We start from the raw sequence: 22,886 nt of genomic DNA on the forward strand, positions 1-22,886 counted from the left end.
GCTTCCTCCTCTGTAAAATGGGGTTAAGAATACTTAGCCCAAAGGGCTGTTGGAGGATAAGATGAGATACTGTATATAGAGTGTCAACAAATGGAGGCTTCTCATACTATCACACCCTGACTGAGGCGCAATGTAGTCTGGCCTCGGAGCCTGCTGCCACTCCCTCTGTTCACCTGCACGCGGACCCTGAGTCCCAGGCCCCTCACCCTGGGGTCTCAGCCGTAGGGGCAGCTGAGCATCTGAGAGCACTGCTACCCCGCCCTGCCAGCTCTCCAGCCCCAGGGCCATCCCAGCCTTCACTCTTCTCTGCCTGACACCCCAGAGAGAAAGGCTAACAGCAAAGCAGGAGAAGCTTCTTTCTGAGTGAGAGAGTGTGTGTGTGTAGGCGTGTACCACAGTGGGAAGGGGGCTTCTGAAAACTAGAGGAAAAGGAAAAACTGTGTAATACTTATTTTTAATACTCCAAAACAATGTGAAGTCCTTTGTTATTTTAACATCATAGAAATGTATCGAGTATAACTTCATTTGCTCATAACATTATTATGTTCAATATATTTAGAAATGGACAGGCCTGGAAAAAAAAGAATTCACTAAATATCCTCCTTCCTAGACATACAAATGGGGCTTAAAATAAAAAAATAGGGGTTACAGACATCTCAGGGTACTTCCACCATTTGACCAGTTCCACTGCACCCACAACGCTCATCTCTGGGCCTCCGGCCTCTTGCTCCCATTGCTCTAGGAGAGGCCTGCCCCTGTGGGTCACTAGCTTTCCCTGAATCCCCTCTCGCTCATTTCCCCAAAGGACACTTCCAGGGAGTTGAAGGGTTGGGGTACAGGAGGGAGTGCTGGAGAGAGTGACAGAAAAACGTTGGGAGGGTGAAGGAAGCGGGTGGGATGAACAGGGCAGTGTCCAGGGGCCAGAAAGAGAAAAAGATCCTGCTGGGGAAAGCCCAGGTCTTATGTTCCTCACACAACAAACACAAACCAAACTAAGGGTCAAGGTGGTTAGCAGAATACCTTTTCCTAAAGAAATAAAAATAAAAAAGCATCCAGGTTAGGCATGAGGCCCAGATTTCGAGGGCTGGCTGTGGATTATGCAGGTGTAGCTTTATGTGTCGAGGAGGGCGGGGACCCAAAACACCCGACAAAGCCAACCACTGCCACCCTCCCAATCTGAGCCCCTGTGGGCCCCAGGGCAGGGAGGCCTGAGTCACACTGTGATCTGGGGGAGACCCTCCAAGTGATAAGCCACCCAAGAGCAACAGTTCTGTCCTGTGGGTCTGTCTCTGTATCCCCAGCTGGGCCCAGCAGAGGCTCCGGAAATGTCGGCTGAAGGCAGGCTGTGACTCAGCCCGACTTTGGGGAGAAGTTTTCTGCCGTCAGCTGAGGTGGTCTGGCCAACTCAGGACAAGGGGCCTTCTCTGTGTCTGCAGGGCCACAAGCAGAGGACAGGAAGCTGTCAGCCTGGACTGTTGAAGAAGCCTGCATTTAAACTTGGCACTGGGGAGGAGCACGCTGTGAGCAGGACACAGTTTGAGTTCAAGATTTCTGTGGTAAAAGAGAAAACTGCCTGCATCTTTATGGAATATTAAGATTCAGAGAGACACCAACACCTTCAGCTCCCAGTCTGAGCCTCATTAGGAATTTGGTCCCTCAGAGTCTGAGTTTTCCGCCTAAATCTCATGAGAAAAAAACCACCCAGGTCAGTTCCCTAGTGGCTGTCCCTGCTGGGTGTCAGTGGGGCCACTCTCCCCAGAGGCCGAGCACCCTCCTCCTCCCTTGGGCCCCACAACTCCTACTCACAGCTTCTGTGCTCAGGCCCACCTGGGGCCCGGGAAAACCCCTGGCCTGGGGTTTTCAGGATGGCCCTGGTTTCAAACATTCCTCCAGTGGTCCCGGATGTTGGATGCTGGGTCTAGAAGGCAGGATGCCGGCCAGGCTGGGTAGAGATGGAGCTGCAGAGGGTGGGAGCTCTAACTTGAACTGGTGGCTTCTCCCGCCAGAACTGCCAACGGGCAGCCCCGCCCCTCACAAAAGCCTGATTCAGAGGGAGGTGACCTCAGTGCCGAGAGGAGGGAGGGAGGGGAAGGGAGGAAGAGCAGAGTCTCTCTGGCCCTCCTTCAGAGGGGGTGGAGGGCAGTCTGTGAGTGGCCAGGGACAGGGAAGGGGGAACAGCTGCTCAGGGGTCTCTGGGTAACCTGGGGACATGGCTGGTTCAGCCCAACCACTGAGTGAATCCAGGTGACCACTATCTCTTCAGCCCAGTCAGTCACCTAGGCTCCACGAGATCTGACTGTCCTGGCCTTTCCGTCAGCCAGATCAAAGGAGTAGGGGCTACAGCTCCTACCCCCTCCCTAGCCAGGGCACAGGCAAGACCCCTCCCTGAACTGGGAGTCCAGACCTGGCAAGAAGGGGCCAGAGAGGTGGCAGCAAGCCTGTCCTCCATGCTCCCTTACCCAGGCCCTTAGCCAAGGCCTTCTGGCCCTCATGAGCCCCTCACTCACCAGCTGTTCCCCCTAGAGTCCTCTAGGGAGAGAAGCCAGGGACCAGGAGGTGGGGGAGGGCTGGGCAGCTGTGGGAAGGCAGAGATGGAAAAGCTCACTTTAATAACAGAATCATCCGTAACACCAACCGTTTCCCCCTTGGCTCCCCCCGACCTCCCAGCTGTTTTCTGGAATCCCTGTCACACCCAAGAGTCCACTTGTAAACAGCAACTTCTGCACCCACGGCAAACACTCCTTTCTAGACAAGATCAGCCCTGGGCTGCCACGGGGTGTGGGGAGGGATATAAGGACAGAGGCCTCAGGCCATTCCTGGCCTGAAAGTGGCCACCTCAATCCCTGGCCAAAAGCATCTTTTAGTCCTAAAAATTCTAACTGGTCTCCTTCCCCCTTGGGGAAAGAGGGCAGACGAGAATTTCCTTCCCTCCTCCTGACAACTGGCCCCAAGACACAATAGCCCTTCTGAGAGGCACATGTCCATGGGGAAGGGGCCCACTGCATCCCCCCCTCCAACTTCCTCTGCACAGGCACTCCAGGAACTCCACAGCATGGTGTGGGTTCTTTCAAACAGACAGTAGCATCAGTCTTCTGCCAAAGGCTTATAGATTTCAACACCCTTATCTCTCCTCTCGGATCCTTCACGTGCCCTGTCCACAGCATAACCCAACAACAAAAAAAGCAGCTGCTAGCTTGTATAGGCCAGGGGCTCTGACACAAACACAATGGGTTTATTTATAGGGCCACACGCCAGGGGCTCTGCAGCCAAGGGTACTGGAAAAAGCCTCAGACCAGAAGGCACAAGATTTAGAGTCTAGTCCCAACACTGTAATTTACCTGCTGTGTGACTTCAGGCAAATCACTCAGTCTCTCAGGGACAAGTTCCTTCACGCCAAGTGGAGGCTGTCCTGGAACAGTGATTCTCAAAGTGTGGTCCAGGGACCCTGAGGCCTTGCAAGGAGTCCACGGGGTCAAAACTATTTTCCTAACACTACTGAGACATTATTTGCCTTTTTAACTCTCGTTCTGTCATGAGTATATAGCGGCATTTTCCAGAGACTATGTGACATGTGGTATCACACCGAATGAATACAGAAGCACATACGAGAACCCAGCCGCTCTCATTAAGTCAGACAGGACAGATTTGCAAAAAGGAAGGAGAAGGCCATTCTTTTCACTATTTTTTTTTTGTTTTGGAAAATACATAATTATTTTTCATAAAATACATTAACATGTAATGGATATATTATTATTTTTAAATGAACTAATTAAATGTTTAAAACTCTCAGTTCTAATTTATATGACAGTAAATGTCAATACCCATATAAACCAAAGCTCTTTGGGGTCCTCAATTTTTAAGAGCATAGAGGGGTCCTCAGGCCAGACAGTTTGAGAATCACTATTCTAGAACAGTGCTGCCCAGCAGAACTTTCTGTAATGATGAAAATGTTTATTTTGTGCTGTCTAATATTGTAGCCACTAGCCACGCGTGGCTACTGAGCACTTGAAATGTGGCTCGTCCAACCGAGGAACTGAATTTTAAATTTAAATAGCCACATGCAGCCAGTGGCCACTGTACTAGACAGCACAGTTCTAGAAGATACCTGGGATTCCTTCCCTTGAACATTCTAGGTCAATGCTTCTTTCCACATTGTCTAGAGGCTGGGGGTAGGAGAGGACAGGACTCGACACTCACTCCTGTCCCCAGGCTTTTGCTCACACTGTTTCTCACTCTTTCCTCACCAAAGGAAAGCCACCTCAGCCAGATCGTCAGTCCTGCCTGGCACCCCTACCAAGGCCAACTGTTAGGCGGTCTCCTTCTCTGCAATCACTACTTCACACCCTCTCCACTCTCCTCAAACTTCTGGCCTATCACCTCCCCTCTTGTTTCCTGAGGATGAAAGCCAGCAGAGGGAAAATCCCCTCAAATCTCCTGCCACCATACTCCCAGCCCCACAGGAATCCCCTGTACACGCTCATCTCCTCCAGTCCTAGCAGAGGGGCTGCCCTCTTCCCAGGCAAGGCCAGTCCTTCTCGCCCCAGTCCCTCCCCATTTATTCTTCAGTATCTACCTCCTGAAGGGATCTTTCTCACCTGCCTTTACAACTTCTCAGGTGTCTTTCATCTTAAAATAATTTTCCCCTGACATTTCTTCAGATACTGTCCTCTTCCGCCTTTCACAGCCAAACTTCTCAAAAAAAAGTCATCCTCACTTCTCACTCCTTCCTCAGCCTGGTCCGACGTCAGCAGTAACTGCCACAATGCTAAATCCAAACAAGATTTTTCAGTCCCCCTTGCCTTCTCAGGCACAACTGCCTCTGTTGGCCACTTCCTCCTGGACTTTAAAATTAAGCTTTGAGATATAGTTCACATCCCACACAACTCACCATTTAAAGTGTACAATTCAGTGGGTTGTAGTAGATTCACAGATATGTGCAAGCATGTCCTCAGTTAATTTTAGAACATTTTTATTATTCTTTAGTTAGCACTTCGTCATTCCCAACCCTAGGCAACCACTGATCTATTTTCCGTCTCTATAGATTTCCCTATTCTGGACATTTCATATGAATGGAATCATATAATAGGTGGTCTTTTGTGACTGGCTCCTTTCACTTTGCATAATGTTTTCAAGGTTCACAGGTGTCAGTACTACATTCCTTTTTATGGCTGAATAATATCCCATAGAATGGATATGCCACAATTTGTTTATCCATTCATTCGTTGATGGACGTTTGGGATGTTTCCACTTTTTGGCTATTATGAATAATGCTGCTATGAACATTTGTGTACAAGTTCTTGTGGCATGTATGTTTTCATTTCTCTTGGGTATATACCTAGGAATGGAAGTGCTGGGTCATATGGTAACTAACTTTTTGAGGGATTGTCAAACTGTTTTCCAAAATGAATACATCATTTTATAGTCCCATCAATAGTGAATAAGGGTTCCAATTTCTCCAAATCCTTACCACTTCTTACTGTCTGATTTTCCGATTCTAGTCACCCTAGTAAATGTGAAGTGATATCTCATGGTTTTGATTTATATTTCCCTGCTTAATGATGTTGAGCATCTTTTCATGTGCTTACTGGCCATTTATATATCTTTCCTGGAGAAATGTCTATTCAGATCCTTTGTCCATTTTTTAATTGGGTTATGTCTTTTTATGATCAAGTTGTAAGGATTCTATATATATTCTGAATACAAGTCCTTTATCAGATATATGACTTCAAAATATCTTCTCCCATTCTGTGGGTTGTCTTTTCACTTTCCTGATGGTGACCAGTTCCTCCTGGACAACTTTTCCCTTGTCTAGTATGCTCCTCTTCTCCCCCAGCCACCTTCTACCTCTACTTCTGTGTGTGCATTATCTGTGTGTGTGCATATGCTTTTTAAGAAAACAGATATAGCAGCATGTTCTTTTCACTGTTCTACATCTTTTTTAGCAGAACAATTTTTAAAAATGAAACCATAGACTATTCAGATCTTAATCAGTTTTTCCAACCATGTCCTTTCCACTGATGTTCTGGTCCAAGATCTCATCCAGGATCCCACATGGTACTTAATCATCATGTCTCCTTAGTCTCCTACGATTCACAACAGTTCCTCAGTCTTTGTCTTTTATGACCTTGACACTTTGGAAGGAACTGTTCAGTATTTTGGAGGATGTTCCCTAATTTGGGTTTGTTTGAAGTTTTCTCCAATTAGATTGAAGTTATGGATGTTTGGAAAGAATATCAGAGGTGCTATGCCCTTCTCAATGCATTATTTCAGGGGTATCCATGATGTTGAGATGCCTTATTACTGGCGATGCTATCCTTGATCACTTGGTTAGGTGGTGTCTACTAGTGGATTTCTCCCCTGTAAATTTACTATTTTTCCATTTGTAATTAATAAATATTTTGGGAGGCAATACTTTGTGACCATGCAAATATCCTGTTTCTGCTTGAATTTTCACCCAACTTTAGGATTCATCAGTGGATCTTGCTTCCAGCAATTACTACAGTGTTCTAATGATAATTTTCGATTTCCCTCGTTCCTGGTATATTTATTAATCGGAAGTTTTCTGTAAGGAAGAGCTGTGCCTTCACTCCCATTTATTTACTTAATTACATATTTATATCAGTATGGACTCAAGGATATTTATTTCATTCTTTGTATTATAATCCAATATTATCATCACTTATTTCGTTGCTTACATTCCAGCTTTGGCCACTGAGAATTCTTTCAGGTTGGCTCCTGTGTCCTTTCAACATGCCTCTATTTTAAAAGCTTTTTTTTTTTTTTAACATTTGCTTACTTTCTGGCACCATAAGATGTTCCAGGCTTATCTTGTATTTTCCCTGCCGGCGATCACTTTCCAAGGAGCTCTACCAGAGCAATCTTCTTTCTAAAACTGTAAATCTGATTGTGTCCCTCCCGCTTCAAATCTTCCCATGACCTCCTACTGCTTTGGGAACAGACCAAAGCCCTCTACACGACCCTGGAAGCCCTGCCCTGGTCTGGCCCCAGTGCAACTCTTCTGAAAAGCTGTCCTGGACTGATGCAGCCCACGCTGATCTCTCTTCTTAAAGTGTGTCCTGCAGGATCAGTATTTAAAACTGTAATGCGTCCTGTTCTCTAGTACTCCCCTGGGAGGAAGAAGGGCCGTCCCTGTCAGAAGGGGAGCTCTCTAAAGAGGGGCTCTGCCTTTCTGTACTCCCCCTACACTGTCTGCCAGTGCACTGCTCCTGCCAACAAGGCCCAGAACCTGGGGATCTCCTTTCATCCCAGACACAAAGACCAGAAAGAAGGGACAGGTGAGAATGTACAATGGGTTCATCAGGTTCCCTTAAAGACCCCTAACTATCCCCCCTCAAATTTGTCCCTAACATTGATATGACCTTTTCCAAGCTCCCAACCCACTCCCAGGCCTCAGTGACTCCCTCTGGCAAATGGGACTAATCTGTTCATTCTGTAGATATTTTTGGACAGATCACTCAGCCTGAGGCACAAGGCTGGGTACTGGCGGGCAGTGCAGAGATGGACCAGCTCTTCTCAGCCTTTCTGGAGCTCTCAGTCTAGCAAGGGATGTAAGATATTCAGGTAAATAACTGGACTGTGAAGGAAGTTCCACAACGGGAGTCTTTTGGGGAACTTTAAAAATCAGGAGAGAAATATTAAGCTGGAGCTGGAACAGTTTTTTAGAATTTGAGGCATCAAGTGAACTGAGCCTTTCTAGATAGGTGGGGTTTAGGTCTAAGGAAAGGGGAGGGGGTCGTCCCAGGCAGAAGGAAGGCATAAGCAGAGGAGGCAGAACTCTCTGGGTGTGTATGGAAACAGAATGACTCAGTGCAGCTGGATCGAAGAGCGTTTGAAGGTGCGTATTTCCTGGTCCCCTGGCCCATGCCAGTTACAAACTCCTCTCCTATCTCCCGACCGAATAGGAGAGTAAGCATCTTTTCAACATCCTGGGTGTAACCAGAGACATGGGCTAGGTCCCACAGGAGGAACTGAGGCAGAGAGGCTCCTGGAGGTGATAGCAGAGCTGACTATTGGGATGTCAGCTATCTGCTCTCAGATCCCAGAGAAAAAGGGCCTGGGAGGCTACACAGCCTGCTGGCTCCCAGGCTGCACTTACAGGCATATACCCTCCCAGCCCCCCATACTCAGCCCCCAGTGCTCACTCCCCCAAGCTTCATATCCTGGTCTCTTGCTTCAAAGGGAACAGGATCTGGCTGCCCAAGCGCCTTCTGCATCCAGGCAGCTTCAGTGTTGTCTCAGTGGATGCCATTTGGCCAGAGCTCAGAGGTGACCATCTAAGCTGCCAGCGCTGCTCTGGGAGGAGAAAGCAGCCCTGGTTCGCCCACAAGCCCCCAGTGGGCTTGGCTCTTGTTTGTGCCCACAGATGGGAGTCAGACTTCCTGGATCCAGTTCTGGCTCAGCTATACTGCATGACTCTAGATGAAGCCTAGAACGCCTCTGGGACTCAGTTTTCCTATCTGTAAAATGGGGTGAGTGCTGACTCCTCTATCCCTGCAGGGCACAGAAGAGAAGGATGAGATCAGGTCTGGAAAGGGATTGCAGCTGAGAAGATAGGACCCCTCGTGTGGGGTGGGGGGTTGGGAATGAGGAGCTCAGCAGGGCCTTTAGGGAGAAGCTGTTGGCTTTGATACTGTCTTCCTATGGGGCCCATAGGCTTCCCAGGAAAGCAGAGCGGGGAGAGAGGAAGGGACAGCACAGCCAAGAGCTTTAGCCTTCTCCTAGCCCCGGGGACAGGAAGTGAGATGCTGTCTACAGAGGAAGCGAGAAGCAAACACCCCCCAACTTCCCCTCAGCCTACAGTGGAAAGGAAGGCTCCAGCTTCAGGAGCCTGGAGGCCCAGAGCTGGGGAAACAGAAGGCAACGGGGTGGGGGTGGGGGAGGAGGCATTACCTGTACCATCTGGCAGGAAGGGGGCTCCTTGTCTCGGACACAAAACTCAAGTGGCCCAGAATACCCCACAGACGGGGAGGAGAGAGAAGAGAAGTCACTGAACTGGAGAAACCCAGCTTTCCAGGTCATGTGTTACCGTATCTGCAGGTGTAGCCCCAGACTCCTGCCCTAGCTTCGTGTGCTGTGCCATGACACGTGCCTCCCCCAACACACGCACACTCCCACACACACCAAGGGGGGGCCAGGTCCTGACGACTTGCTCTGACAGTACATGTCCTTTCTTTGGAGCCTTCATCACAGCTATAATTGTGTAACTGTTTAATTATTTGATAAACACGGACTTTTTGGACCACCATGGTACCCCTAGGGTCTACCACAGCATCTAGCACAGAGTAAGGGCTGGCCATTGCCTGAGAATTCCTCAGAGGCTGGTTTTGGCCTAAACCCTGGCATTTGAATGAAGTTCAGCATACACAGGTGAATGAACTCTGCTCATGGCCTGGGGTCAACTGGGGGACACTGGGGTGGGTGGTAAAGGCCATAGACCTGACAGAGGTGGCAGGAGAAATCTATGCACACCCAGATATTGCCAATAGGTGACAGACGAAGACAGTATATGCTTTATGCCATCTTTTGGGTAAGGGAAAAAAACAACATATATATGTATTTGTTGTTGTGTCAAGAAGGTCTTGAGGGGTATGTAAGAACTAATAAGTGATTTTCTATGGAGGGAGAAGGGGTGGAGGTGGGAGCGAGATTTCTTAATCTATGCCTTTTTGTATCATTTTGAATTATGCAAAAAAATCTAGTGAAAAAATAAAATAATATAAAACTTAAAAAAAAATGTTAGAAGGAATAACCACTTGACGAGGTGATTTCTAAAGCCTCTCTCAGCTGGGGCAATCTACTCTCTTCCCATGTTAGGAAGGAGGGACCAAGCCGCTGGGACAAGGGAGGGGTGAGGAGGTGTGCCCAGATGACTGTGGGGACTCCGGCCAAGGGATGCCAATGTCTTCACTCTCTTTCTTCCCAGAATCTTTCCCTGGGCTGTGGTGTGGCATGGTAGCACCAAACTATTCAGAAGCTGGTCAAGGCCACTTCCACCTAGGTAAGAGCTGGGTTCATTCTAGACCCCTGCGAGGGGGGTCTCAACAGATCCTCACACAAAAGGGCCAATTACAGCCCCCACGTCAAGCCAGCTGGGGATGAAACGAATCAGCCCCTGGGAACTGCAGCTGCTGAGAACCCCAGGGCCACACCCCTGGAGTTCCGGAGCCCCTCACAGTCTCATCTAGGAAAATCCTCATCATTCTCCTACCCAGAGGGTCTTCGGGGAGGGAAGATCTCAAGCCCTGCCTGAGAGAGAAGTGCAGATCAATGTCCGAAGCAGCACCCACCAGTCAAGCCTTGCAGGCAACAGCATGAGCAGCAGAAAGGGGTGTCTTTCCTTTTAAAAAATCTATACATTTAAAGAAAAAAACTTAGTGGATCCTGGAGAACTCCCAGAGCTCAGGGACTAGCATAAAGTTCAGGGTGCTGTGCCTGCCTGGGCTCTTCTCAGTGGCTGTTGGATTTTTAGAAATCAGTAATAACAGCAATGATAATTCACCTTAATAACAGCCTGGCTTCCTCAGGCCGCTTTCATCTGCGTAACTCCCAGAGGTGGGAAAATGGTAATTATCGAGCAGGTGCCACACCCCAATGATGATGTGTTATTAATCCATCAGCACAGGCTGGGAAACTGAGGCCCAGGGAGAAGAATTTCCCCTCACATGGAGCTAAGGATACAGGGGTGGAGGAGCGCTGGGCAGCGAGGAACCAAAGGTGCCGGCTCCGTGCCTGCTGCATTTTGGGAGGACGCTGAAGAAAAGGGCACTCCTTTCAGAGACAGCCAGACCTGTGTCTGGGGTGAAGGTTGAGGAAGACCCCAGATATGTGTCCCAAGCTCCACCGTGGGCTGCAGCAGGGCCTGGTGGTGGTCCTAGCTGGAATTCGGGACCTCTGATCTTCAGCCCATACAGTCACTCTCCCAAAGTATGTCAAAGCAGGCCAACAGCTGCTTTGAGCATCAACACCATCTCTCTGCAACATGCGCAGGCACTACAGGGTAAGTGAGGGCTCAGCCCTCCAAACAGCCCCACGCCACAGGTGCAGTCCATGAAGTGGGGCAGGGGCACCTTGCAGCCGGGTAGGTGCATTAGATCAAAAACATGTCAAGAAGTGGAGACTGCTTCTTGGGGACCCAAGCCCATCTCCACAGCCCTCTTTGAGCTTTGGCATTGAGCTTAAAATAATGAGATCCTTTCTACAGCAAGGCTTGCCTGGTCTGTCACTGCTGCAGAAACCTGCAGAGGAGGCCCAGCTGGCCTGTGCCCTCCAGGAGGGCAGGGGAGGGTGGGCAAAGAGTCACAGAAGACCAAAGTTCTTTTCCCACTGTGGCTATGCAGAGAAGTGGCCGAGACTCAAATGTGGATGGAAGGGTAAACACGGAGGCATTGCTAGGCAGATCCATCCACAGCCTACTGTGTGCCTGGTACTGTGAGAGATGCTGAGAACAGACATAATCTCAGCACTGGGGAAACCATAAGGGCCAAGCTGGGCAGCAACCAATGACCTTGTCCTCCAACTCTCCAGGGCAGGGCCTGGGGGAAAATATTAGCATGTTGTTCTAAGAGATTTGAAGTTATTTTTCTTCAGCATGTTAGAGAGCTGATCAGAGCCCCTGGGGGGCCCTGAGACAACACTCTGACCCTCCAAGGGCTCAGCTCTCTGTAATCTCAGGCTCAAGACCTGCCCTCTCTGCTTTAAATTTAGCCAGGCGCCCTCATGCATGAGAGATTAAGGCAGAGCGGTACCCTGTAAAACACTAGACCAGAATCAGGAGCCCTGCCTCTGACACTCATCATCATATGAATCACTTCCCCCTCTGGACTTCAGTTTCCCCATTTTGAACACGAGGGCGTTGGACTAGACGGTCTCTAGGATTCCTTCCAGCCTATGACTCTATGTTGTTTTGATGTGGCAGCAGATCCCAGATTGATTTACATAAATTTGCATGTTCAATCAGAAATCCCAAACTCCAAGTATAGTAAATCCAATCAGTCCATTAGTGCAGCCAGACTGGGGCTGGAGGAGCCTGCCAGGTTTGGGCGAGGACTGTCAAAGCAGACCATGGTAGTGGTGGTGAATTGGAGGAGGAGCCGGGGGAAGCAGAGGCAAGAAGAGGCATTTGTTCTGAGAGCTGTAGTTCTAGTGACCCAGGGCTGATGGGGCCAGGGACCCCTCTTTGGTTATCAGGCAGGGGTCCTCTCTCCTCCTGCTTCTAACGGAGCCTCTGGCTGGCCAGCCTCAGAGCCACACCCCAAGAGGAAACAGCAGCCTCTGCCTAGCAACAGCCGCATCCTTCACTCTGACAGGGACTCCACCATTAACCACTTTCTGGGAAACTGACCTCCCTGGGAGCTTCCATTCTCTGTTCCAGGGGCTCCTAGCAGTGTGGAAGGCTTCCTTGGGGTCTAACCTAAATACCTCTTGCTGCAGCTTCAGTCCCATGGGCAGCAGGGCCAGGAAAGAGGGCTCCCCAGGCCCAAGGGAGTTGGCAGAGGGAAAAGCAATGCAGGAGTACGTGCCCCAGATCCAACCAATCGCACGGCCTCCCTAACTACTACGTCTCCACCTTTCCTTCCACATCCCCCTCAGCACCTGGGAGACCAAGGATGAAAAGGAATAGAGAGAATGTGAAGGCCTTTGGCTCTTGGGTTAGGGAGCAAGTCCTAACCTGGAGAGCCTGACTCCTGAGGAAGCCCTACCCCCAGGAGGGAAGGAGGCTGGGGAAGGTGGGGTGGGGCAGCCTCTCCGTGCTGCTGCCTGGCTGGCATGGCAGGGCCTGAGGGGCTGGTTGTGCTGGGTGAGCCAGCAGGGAGGATCCTGAAGCCCCTGCCTGGGAGCTGGGGGTATAAGCGCAAGGTGAGGTGAGCAGGGCCAGGGGGTGGGATGGGCAACAGCAGTGGGACTTTCCTTGTCCTCTTCCCATAAGAGGGCAGATGAGCGTGCTGTGCTCCCTGGGCCAGATCCTAAAACAAGTCCCAACAGCTGAGATGCAAACTGTCTCCTGGGAATCTGCTTACCCTGCTGGCCGTTGGCTGCCTCCTCCTCTCCCAACTCCTCCCCAAAGGCCCAACTCAAAGACTGGCCTGCCAGGATGTTTCACCAGAAGCCTTGATGGATGGGCCAAACCCCAGCCAGCAGGAGTTCATAGCCCAGGGCAGAGGGATGAGCAGGACAATGGTTATTCTCAGGCAGGATAAGGGAGTCTGCTCCCCTCCACCCAAGGCTCTAATCCTAAATCACTGCAATTGAGAAGCACAGCACCCAACACCTACCTCTACAAACTGAACCACGCTGCCAGAGGACCTTTCTCCCCTCCATATCCACTCATCAGGGGAACCACACAATGTCAAAAAGCGGAAGGAAATGTTAGGGCTTTCAACTCCAACTGCTTCATTTTACAGATGAGAGAAAAGAGCCCCAGAGAGACAAACTGCCTTGGCAAAGGTCACACAGCAAGCTAGGAAGAGCAGGGACCAGAGCTTCTGACTCCCAGTCCATAGTGATAGCAACTTAAGTCATACACACTGGTTTCCACCTGTCCGCTGGGGAAGAGCCCTCCTCCCCGTGGCCCAGGCCATCTGCCTCTCCTGCTTCTCACTCTCTTCCAAAGGCCTGAACTGGAGAAAAATGCTGGAGGGTCCCAGCCACCGCAGGCATGAGGACAGATGCCTCCTCACACATAGACCATGACTTTGAAAACAAAGTTGAACTATGTGGGAATATTTCCCCAGACAGGAATACATGTGTTTCTCTGAGGTAGGAAACCCACTGATCCCAGGTTGTTCTTAGAAAGATAGGGAACCAATATGAGAACCGAATTTTGTGTCTCCCTTCTTGAAAGACAAAGAATCTCATGGCGCCTGCCCCGTGGCCCAGTGGTTAAGTTCGCACGCTCTGCTTTGGCAGCCCAGGGTTTCACCGGTTCGAATCCTGGGTGTGGACATGGCACCGCTCATCAAGTCACCCTGAGGCGGTGTCCCCCATGCCACAACTAGAATGATCCTCAACTAAAATACGCAACTATGTAGCAGGGGGCTTTGGGAGAAAAAGGAAAAGTAAAATCTTTAAAAAAAAAAAAAGAAAGACAAGGAATCTCAGAGTTAGCTGGCATAGTGTCTTGCAAGAGAAGGTCTGTACAAGGCAAGTGGGCTAAGTTCATTTTCCCCAAAGGTAGTGACCACAGAATGATTAGACATTGACCCCCTCTCCACTGTCCCCCGGACCACCCCTGTGCCAGGGGTCTGCCTCCAACACTACCTCTGGCAGACAATTGTACTCAGGCAGGAGGACCCGGGGGAGGGAGGCAGTGGTAGAGAGGAAATAAGAGCCATTGCCTTTGCGGCCAAGGAACCCATCAGCCTAAGACCCCTGGCTCTTCAGAATGGCGAGCATTTAAGAAGTGGCAGCTGGACAGGCTGGGTGGAAAGCCCCGAGACACCTGGAAAACCAGGCCTGTGGGAGGTGAGGGCCCTCCGTGCCCTTGAGGCAGTGCCAGGGCAGGAGAGACCGCGGGGCCTTGGGCCCAGGATAAGGAAAGGGGCGCTGGGGTTCGGACAGCCGTTTTCGTGGTCGGCCTAGGCCAGGGGAGTGTCGGGCACAGACGCATTCTCTGCATTCTTCTGGCACCGCAACCAGGACCCAGAGAGCCTTTTCTGCAGGCACTGGCCCCATTCCCTGCCCAGCCCCTCTCTCTTCCTCAGCCTCTCTTTAGTGTTCAGCCCGCCAGGTTCCCCTATTCCTTCCCGCAGCCCCCCAAAGCCATCGAAGGGTTGTTCCCGGAGACCCTGATCTCTCCGCCTCTCCTCATCTCCCCCACGCCCTACCGCCCCAGGCCACGGGGACCGCAAGGAGTACAGAGGAGCCCGGGGCTCGTCCCCGCGCCTGCGCTTAGGGGAGAGCCTCCCCAGTCCCCTGCAACAACCCGGCATGGCTAAGCTGCACCCCGACGGTGGCATGCGGGTGGGGTGGGGTGCGCAGCTGGGGCAAGGTCAGCGCTTTCAAAGAGGGAGGGAGACCAGCCCCCGGAACATGCCCCCTCTCCCGAAAGTTTCCCTTCCGGGGCCACGGAGTGTGCGCGAGGATGGCGCGGGGGGCGGGAGGGGGTGGGGTGGGGTGGACAGAGTCGCAGCCGGAGCCCTCGGGGAGAGTGCTGCGGGAGGGAGGGGCAGGCAGCGAGGTCCGGGCAGGAAGCCGCGCCTCCCCCTCCGACCCAAGGCTGCCACGAGAGCCTTGCCCTCCATGCCGCCACCCCCAGCCCGGGGCTTACAGACCTCCCACTCGCCGCCCTTTAAATCCCAAGTAGGCCCGGAACTCACCGAAATCAGGTGCCGAGCTGGGCTGGGGCAGGCCGGATCCGCCGGGTCCATGGCCGCGGCTCGGGGGCGGGGGGCAGAGAAAGGGGGGGTGCTGGGGCCGCCTCTTGATGTCAAGGCTTTAAAGGGGCCAGTGAGCCCCGCCCCTCGCCCAGACCCCGCCTCCCTCCTCCCGCGCAGCCAATCCACGCTCGCCCTGGTTGCGCGCCCCTCCCAGCCCCCTCCAGATGTTCCCAGGACGAGAGCTAAGTCCGCCTGGTCTGAGCGCGCCGCTTCCGCCCCAAAGGGAAGGACCTCCCCTCCCCCCTTTAGAGAAACACTCTCTCCAGGCCCCGCCAGGTCGGGCCTGGTAAACCTCCCCAGTGCCGGGGTAGGAGAAGCCGGGCTGGGCCGAGCGGGGGTGGAATGGGGGGCATCTATAGAAGAGAAAACTAAATAGGTACGCGCAGAGGCTTGGGCATGCGCATCTGCTTCTGTGGGGCTGGGCGTGCACGTGTGTATGTGGTTGTGAGCGTCGGTGTTTGTAATTTGCTTCACTGCATACGTGTTGGGTGTAAATCTATGAGAAAAGGATTGAGTGCCTCCTTGGCCTTAAATGCTCCCGCCTCCCTCTTCTTCCCCCAGGGGTCAGGTCCTCCTAGTAAAACGGAAAACTGCACGCTGGGAACAGGCTCTGCGCTCCTCAGAGCAGTGCTGGCCATTTCCTCACTGGTTTAGGAGGAGGGAAGGCTGAGCAGAAAGAGGATGCAACCTTGTTCTCAGCTACTTGCTACCTCGGCGGGGACGAATTCCTTCCCTGTTGAACTACCTTGTGCTTGAAAAGAGGAAAAGCCAACAGCCCACCTAGGCCTCTGCAGGGCCTCAGAGCTCCCTCAATACCACTCTCATTGGTCCTTGGTTAAACATTTGCCCTTGTCTGGATACCGTATAATCTTCACAGTCTGCGTTGTACTGTCTGGCCCATTGAGGCAGGTTCTGAATGGGGTTCTGCAGAGAAATACAAAGGGATCCCTAGCCACAGTCTCTGCCCATTTTATTAAAATTGCTTCTGTTGCCAGTATTCACGGGATGTATTAAAGCATCATATTAGTGCAATAAACGAATAAAAAACTTAGGGAACATAGGATGCTCAAATTGGCTAGGATTAATCAATAGTTCCTCTCTTGATTAAGGAGGCTCCTCAATTTAAAGTAAGATTTGAAGAGCAGAGAGAACTTGAATAGGATCCAGGCAGGAAACTCAGGTAGGAAAGAGCAAATTATCTGCATGGGACAGGGAGCAGATTACCTTGGTAGGGTGGGAAGTGGGAGGAGGTTTTGTATGGAGGAGCTCAGAATGAGGATATGGATTTGACAGGACAGGTGATAAGTCATTTTGGATTCTTGAGCATAGGGGTAGCTTGATGAAAACAGTACCTGAGGACAGTTATTATTGGAACCTAAAAGATGTTATGATGGTTACTCCCATCAGCTCTCTTGCCTTTGCTTTAAAACAAATTTTTTAATTGATTTATCCTTAATATACAATAAAATGCACAGATCCTAGGTGTTCCATTTGGTGAATTTCAACAATAATATACACCTATGTAACCCCTCAAACTGAACCATCACCTCAGAAAACTCCCTCACGCCCTTTGTAGTTGATTACTCTCTACCTACCACCACCCACCCCCTGCAACTTTCTGAATTCTATCAACACAGTTTTGTCTGTTCTCAAATTTCACATAAGTGGAATCATACAGTATGTACTCTTTTCCATCTATATTCTTTAGCTTAGTAATGTATTTGAGATCCAGCTATGTGTACTCTTCTTCTTTTTTATTGCCAAGTAATATTCCATTGTATGAATATGCCAGTTTGTTTATCCATTCTCCAGTTGATGGATATTTGGGTGTCTCCAATTTTGGGCTATTATGTATAAGGCTGCTATAAACATTCTTGTGCAAATCTTTTTGTGAACATGTTTTCAATTCTGAGAAAGCTTGCCTTATTTCTTTTTTTTTAAAGATTGGCACCTGAGCTAACATCTCTTGCCAGTCTTTTTCCCCCCTTTTTCTCCCCAAAGCCCCCCAGTACATAGGTGTATATTCTAGTTGTAGGTCCTTCTAGTTGAGTTATGTGGGATGCCACCTCAGCATGGCTTGATGAGTGGTGCTAGGTCTGCGCCCAGGATCCAAACTGATGAAACCCTGGGCTGCTGAAGCAGAGTGCACGAAATCAACCACTTGGCCATGAGGCCAGCCCATTGCCTTCTTTCTTTCTTTTTTTTTTTAAAGATTTTATTTTTCCTTTTTCTCCCCAAAGCCCTCCAGTACATAGTTGTATATTTTTAGTTGTGGGTCCTTTTAGTTGTGGCATGTGGGATGCTAGCTCAGCATGGCCTCATGAGCAGTGCCATGTCCGTACCCAGGATCCGAACCGGCAAACCCCTGGGCCACCAAAGTGGAGTCCGCAAACTTAACTGCCTGGCCATGGGGCCGGCCCTGCCTTATTTCTTGATGATAGATAGTGGCTTCTTTGGAATTCTGCAGCATTGATTAATTCTTATTCATTCAGTCATCCAACATTTAGTGAATAGGGATCAGTGGGCTAGTCACGGGTGTACAACAAAAGTTAGACAGGATCCTTTCCTCAAGGGCTTAAAAGTCCAGTAAAACTCCATCTATCTGTTGCATTCCAATGCCATAGGGTGGAAAAACCTTAAGAGCCTGCCAGGCATTTCTGACTATTTTTGGATGTTTCCAAATAACTAAATTTTTGGAAGCAAACAGACCATTTAGATGATTTTTTCACTTTTCATTCAGATGTTTGCCCTTGTTTAATAAACACAGCCAGAACATCTTCACTTGTCAGAGCAAGTACCTGCCCTCCTTACTTAAAGGCTCTTGCACACTTGAAAGTTTAGGCATTCAGATTTTGGCAGAATCTCTACGCTTCACAAACCTTCATCTTCACTGACAAGAGGTGAAAGAAGTGTAGCTACCATTGCTCCACGATCACTTTCTGTCTTCGATGAGTCTTAAGACACTTTAACTCCTCAGAGGTAATATCCACTTAAATTATTAAAAGTTATACAGAAGTCCAAAGTTGGTTTTCCGTTCTTCTTTACTTGAGTTGTCTGTGTTACAAAACAAGCTAGGCCTCTTAGGTCTCTGGTTGCTGCAAGCTGTTGGTAACAAACCAGTTTGGTGGCGTGGTCTAACTGTGCATATAGTGCTGATGACTGACTGGTAGATGGCATCTCAGGGAACCACCCCCTCACTGCTCACAACAGTACTTTGAATGGGGCCCTCTGCTTCAGTACTATGATGGTCATTCATTTAGTGCTGGAGCATCTTCATTCTTCGGTTTGGCATTGTGGCCATTTGGTTACACTGGTTGATAAACTGACCCCAGTTTAGAATTCCTGACATCGTGAGATGGTCAGGTTGGTAACTGGCCTTTCAAGACATTTTAATAACTTGGCTATTATCCAGGTTGGATTGACTCTGAGTGCATTCTTGATGTCTTTCCCGGTCAATAAGAGGAAGAAAGGAGCTGGGGATAGGCTAATGCTTGGTCCATTTGCTGAATAGGAATAGATCTTTGCTATTGCTGCTTAATCTTACATGGGACAATCATGTTCTTTGGGTTCTGACAGCACTGCCAGTATGTGCTTTGAAACCTCCTACCTGGCACAGATATGATGGATCTGCTCAGGTCCTTTGACCTCTTTTTTATTGTTCAAAAAATTCTTATTGAATCTTTACTGTATGCCAGGCACTGTGCATATGGTAGTGGAACTCATGTGGGGTATGATAAGCAATGAGACTGAAAAGGTAAACAGTGGGAAGATCATACATTATCTTAAGAGCAAGGCAGAGCTTTTGAACAGTTTTAAGCAGGGGGGGTGGCATAATCAGAATTGCATTTTAGAAAGATCACTGTGGTTGTAGTGTGGAGAATAGATTAGAGAGAGCAAGATTGAAGTCAAGTTTTTATAGCAATTGAAGGGAAAAATGAGAAATGATGTGCTCTGGGCTAGGAAAGTGATAGTGGTGATGGAGAGAAGATGACTTCACAAAATAAATAGTAGTAGAATCAGCAGGTCTTGGGATTGGAAGTGGAGGGAAGCAGAAACTAAGCCAAGACCTCTGGACTGAGTAACTTGCAGATGGTAGGACCACTCAGTGAAATAGAAAACACCAGAGGAAGAGCAGGTTTGGGAGATGATATTGTCACTTCCAAACACATTGACATTGAAATGCCTGGGGGATGTCCAAGTGGAAATGTCTGTCCAAGAGGTCAGTGCTTCCCAAATGTCGTGCTTCAGAAAGAGGTTAGAGACGTGCTGCATATGGATCTTCTCAACCCTCAGGGCAGCATGAGCTCCCTCAGACAGAGAGCAGTCTCAGTAAGGTGGGTTGCCATGAAAACACCATCATTTTCTGTGTGCCATGATAGGGAGTAGGTTGGGAAGGACTGATGTATAAAGCTGTTGGATAAATAATTCTGAAGCTCAGCAGAGAGATCTGGACTATGGATAAGAGATTTGTGAGTCATCACAACATCAGATCATAGGCGGTAACTGAAGCCATGGAGTGGAGATCATGAAGGAGAAGAGGGTCTGGAGCAGAACCCTAAGGAGCAGCATCATTAGAGGGGTCTCCAGAGAAAGATCAAGACAACTGGCTGACTGCTGTCACTAGAGCCCAAGAGGTTTCCAAAAAAAGACCAAGTAGGGCCAGCCCTGGTGGCCTAGTGGTTAAGTTCAGCACACTCTGCTTCAGTGGCCTGGGTTCAGTTCCCAGGCATGGACCTACACTGCTCTGTTATTGGCCATGCTGTGCTGGTGGCCCACATACTAAAAAATAGAGGAAGACTGGCATGGATGTTAGCTCAGGGCAAAGCTTCCTCAGAAAAAAAAAGAGACCAAATAGTTCCCCATACTGCTGATGTCAAGTTGGATCAGGACTGAGACATACCCGCTGATTTTAGCCCCACATCATTGGTGACTTCGGCAAAACCAGATTTTGAAGGGTTAAAAAAGATGTATAACATAAGGAATGGAGACAAGAAGTGTTTAAAACTCTTTCAAGAATTTTGGCTATGCTGTGAGGGAAAAGTTAGACAGGTGGGCAGGGCAATGGGGATGAGAGTTCTTTTAGATAGTTATTTTTAGAAAGACATTACTTAATTTTATTAAACTTTTTTAATTTAAAACTATTTTTTAAAAGCATTATGTGTATATGGTTAGAAAATCAACTAATATAGAAGCAATTATTTGCTGCATTTCCCACCCCAACAATGAACCATTTTACCTTTTTGGCTGATTCTTCGATATGAATAAATATGCTTATAGTGTTCTTTGATTTTTCACTTTTACATGTTTTATTACCTTCCATATGTATATTCTTTTCAAAAGGTACCAAAGTGGGATCTTACCATTCATACTGTTCAGCACCTTACTTCTTGCACTTAAAATATCTTGGAGACCTTTCTGTGTTAGTATATATAGATCCACTTTGTTCTTTTTAACAATTGCATTGTAATCCATTTATGGCTGTACCATATTATTTGTTTCCTACTGATGAGTATTTAGGCTGCCTCCAGCTTTTCACTTTCATCAACCAACTGTAATGGATAACATTGTACACACATCCTTGCATGCTTGTGTGAGTATATCCACAAGATAAACTCCTAGCAGTGGAATTCCTGGGTATGTGCAGTATATGTCTTGACAAATATTGACAAATTACCTCCCGAAATGGTCATGCTAATTTCTATTCCCTCTAACAGGGTATAAGAATACCTTTTTCCCCCACATTCTCACCATCACTGTGTAAAAATTTTGTGAATACTGTTCTAAGTGATGAAATGTTCTTTCATTGTTTTTATTTGCATGTAATTAATAAGGAGGAAGACTGAACAAGTTTCCAGGTGTTTATCTGTCATTATCATTTTCTGTGACCATCTTTTTCTAATAGATGTATAAGAGTCGTTTGTATTATGTATAATTAAATTCCCCCTTTGTTTGTCACAGGTATTGCAAATTGTTTTCCTAGTTGGTAGTTTGTCATGTGACTTTACTGGATTTTTCCTTTTTTTGCTTTAGGTAGTCAAATTTATTGAACTTTTCCTGTACGGCTTTTGGGTTTTTTATGTTTAGAAAGTACTCCACTTTTTAAAATTACCTTTTTTCTCCAGTATGCTTATGGTTCTCTTTTTACTTTAAATATTCCATCCAGACTCTACTTAAATGGCGAAGATTACTGTTACTTCTCACTACTGCTCAGAAGGACATCTTCATTCTGGCCAAAGATATTCTCACGGTCTCCAAGGGTTCTCATAGGCCATTGTGTAATCATTGCCTTCTCGGTACCAGCTTTCATCTTTATGAGCACTATTTACACATCTTATTTGAGACTGCTACAGACTTGAAATACAGTGGTTCCTCCCAACAGGTCAGGTAACTGCTCAACCAACAGAAATGTTCGTTGGGAAGAGGTGAGGCTCAGATGCTGAAGCATCCCCCAAAGCTTTTAATGACTGAAAATTCCTCAGTTAACCATGTAGATGGAGCCCCAGCCTATTCCTTTAGTCATCAGGACCATTTTCTGCCATCAAGAAGTTATCTGGGACAGGTGCCACTTGGCTTGTAGCCTAGTCTCATTGTAGTCAGGGCCTCTGTGTTAGTTTCTTGTTCCTGCTGTAACAAATCATCACAAACTTAGTGGTTTAAAACAACACAAATTTATTTTCTTACAGTCCGGAGGTCAGAAGTCTAAAATCAAGGTGTTGGCGAGCTGCATTCCTTCTTGAGGCTTCATGGGAGAGTCCATTTCCTTGCTTTTTCTAATTGCATTTCTTGGCTCACAGACCTTCCTTACATCACTCTGTTTGCTTCTGTCATTACACCTCCCAGTGTGGTCACATCTCCCTTTGCCTCCCTCTTGTAAGGAGACTTGTGATTACATTCAGGGCCCATCCTGATAATCCAGATTAATCTCCTAATCTCGAAGTCCTTAATCAAGATCCTTAATCTACACGACTACACATTTGCACACATCTAGAAAGTGCCTTTTGCCATCTAAGGCAGCATTCACAAGTTCTAGGGGTTAAGATGTGGACATCTTGGGGGACAGTTATTCAGCCTGTCACAGTCCCATACACATTCCTTTGCATCAGCTTAGTGAAGGGAGAGAGCACAAGCAGGGTCACAAAAGGTTTCAGAGTGTTCTTAGGATCAACAGAGAAGTAGGTAAATTCACATCTGTAACCACTGTGATCCCTGAGACCATTTCCACCAGCAATGATCACTCCCTCCCAGCATTGCTTCCTTTAAAATGCTCTGTAGTGCTCAGCTGAACCCCTTACTTCCTTATCCTAAAAAGCAAATTATTAAAGATAGTAAGATGCCAGTTTTCTACAGAAATGAGATGCTTTTCGCGTAAGCCTTTGATCTAACAAGCACAGTTGTGGTCTATGGCATGCTTACTGAGTGTAATAGCATCTTGTTTTTGTTTAACACTCTATATTCTGCAAAATACCTTCACATCTTTTAGTTCATTTGGGC

The 22,886-nt window shown here is 48.4% G+C and overlaps 1 protein-coding gene across 4 annotated transcripts in view; it reads right to left on the reverse strand.

Annotated features, from left to right (window-relative positions):
• The window catches only part of NCKAP5L (NCK associated protein 5 like), a 29,631-nt gene extending 14,011 nt beyond the window's left edge, over positions 1–15,620 (reverse strand). For 2 of the 4 annotated variants that reach the window (XM_070621225.1, XM_070621224.1), the window contains exon 1: positions 15,336–15,620. Coding sequence is in view for 2 of the 4 variants with exons in the window: in XM_008512621.2 (XP_008510843.1) it covers positions 1,807–1,885 (79 nt within the window). In the remaining 2 variants the exon portion in view is untranslated. Of the gene's footprint in view, positions 1–1,806; positions 2,016–15,335 lie in introns of those variants that run through there. The other 2 variants (XM_008512621.2, XM_008512618.2) reach the window with 2 other exon arrangements.
• Positions 15,621–22,886: the final 7,266 nt, after the last annotated feature.

Source organism: Equus przewalskii, chromosome 5 (assembly GCF_037783145.1).
Source record: "Equus przewalskii isolate Varuska chromosome 5, EquPr2, whole genome shotgun sequence".
Classification (NCBI taxonomy): domain Eukaryota; kingdom Metazoa; phylum Chordata; class Mammalia; order Perissodactyla; family Equidae; genus Equus; species Equus przewalskii.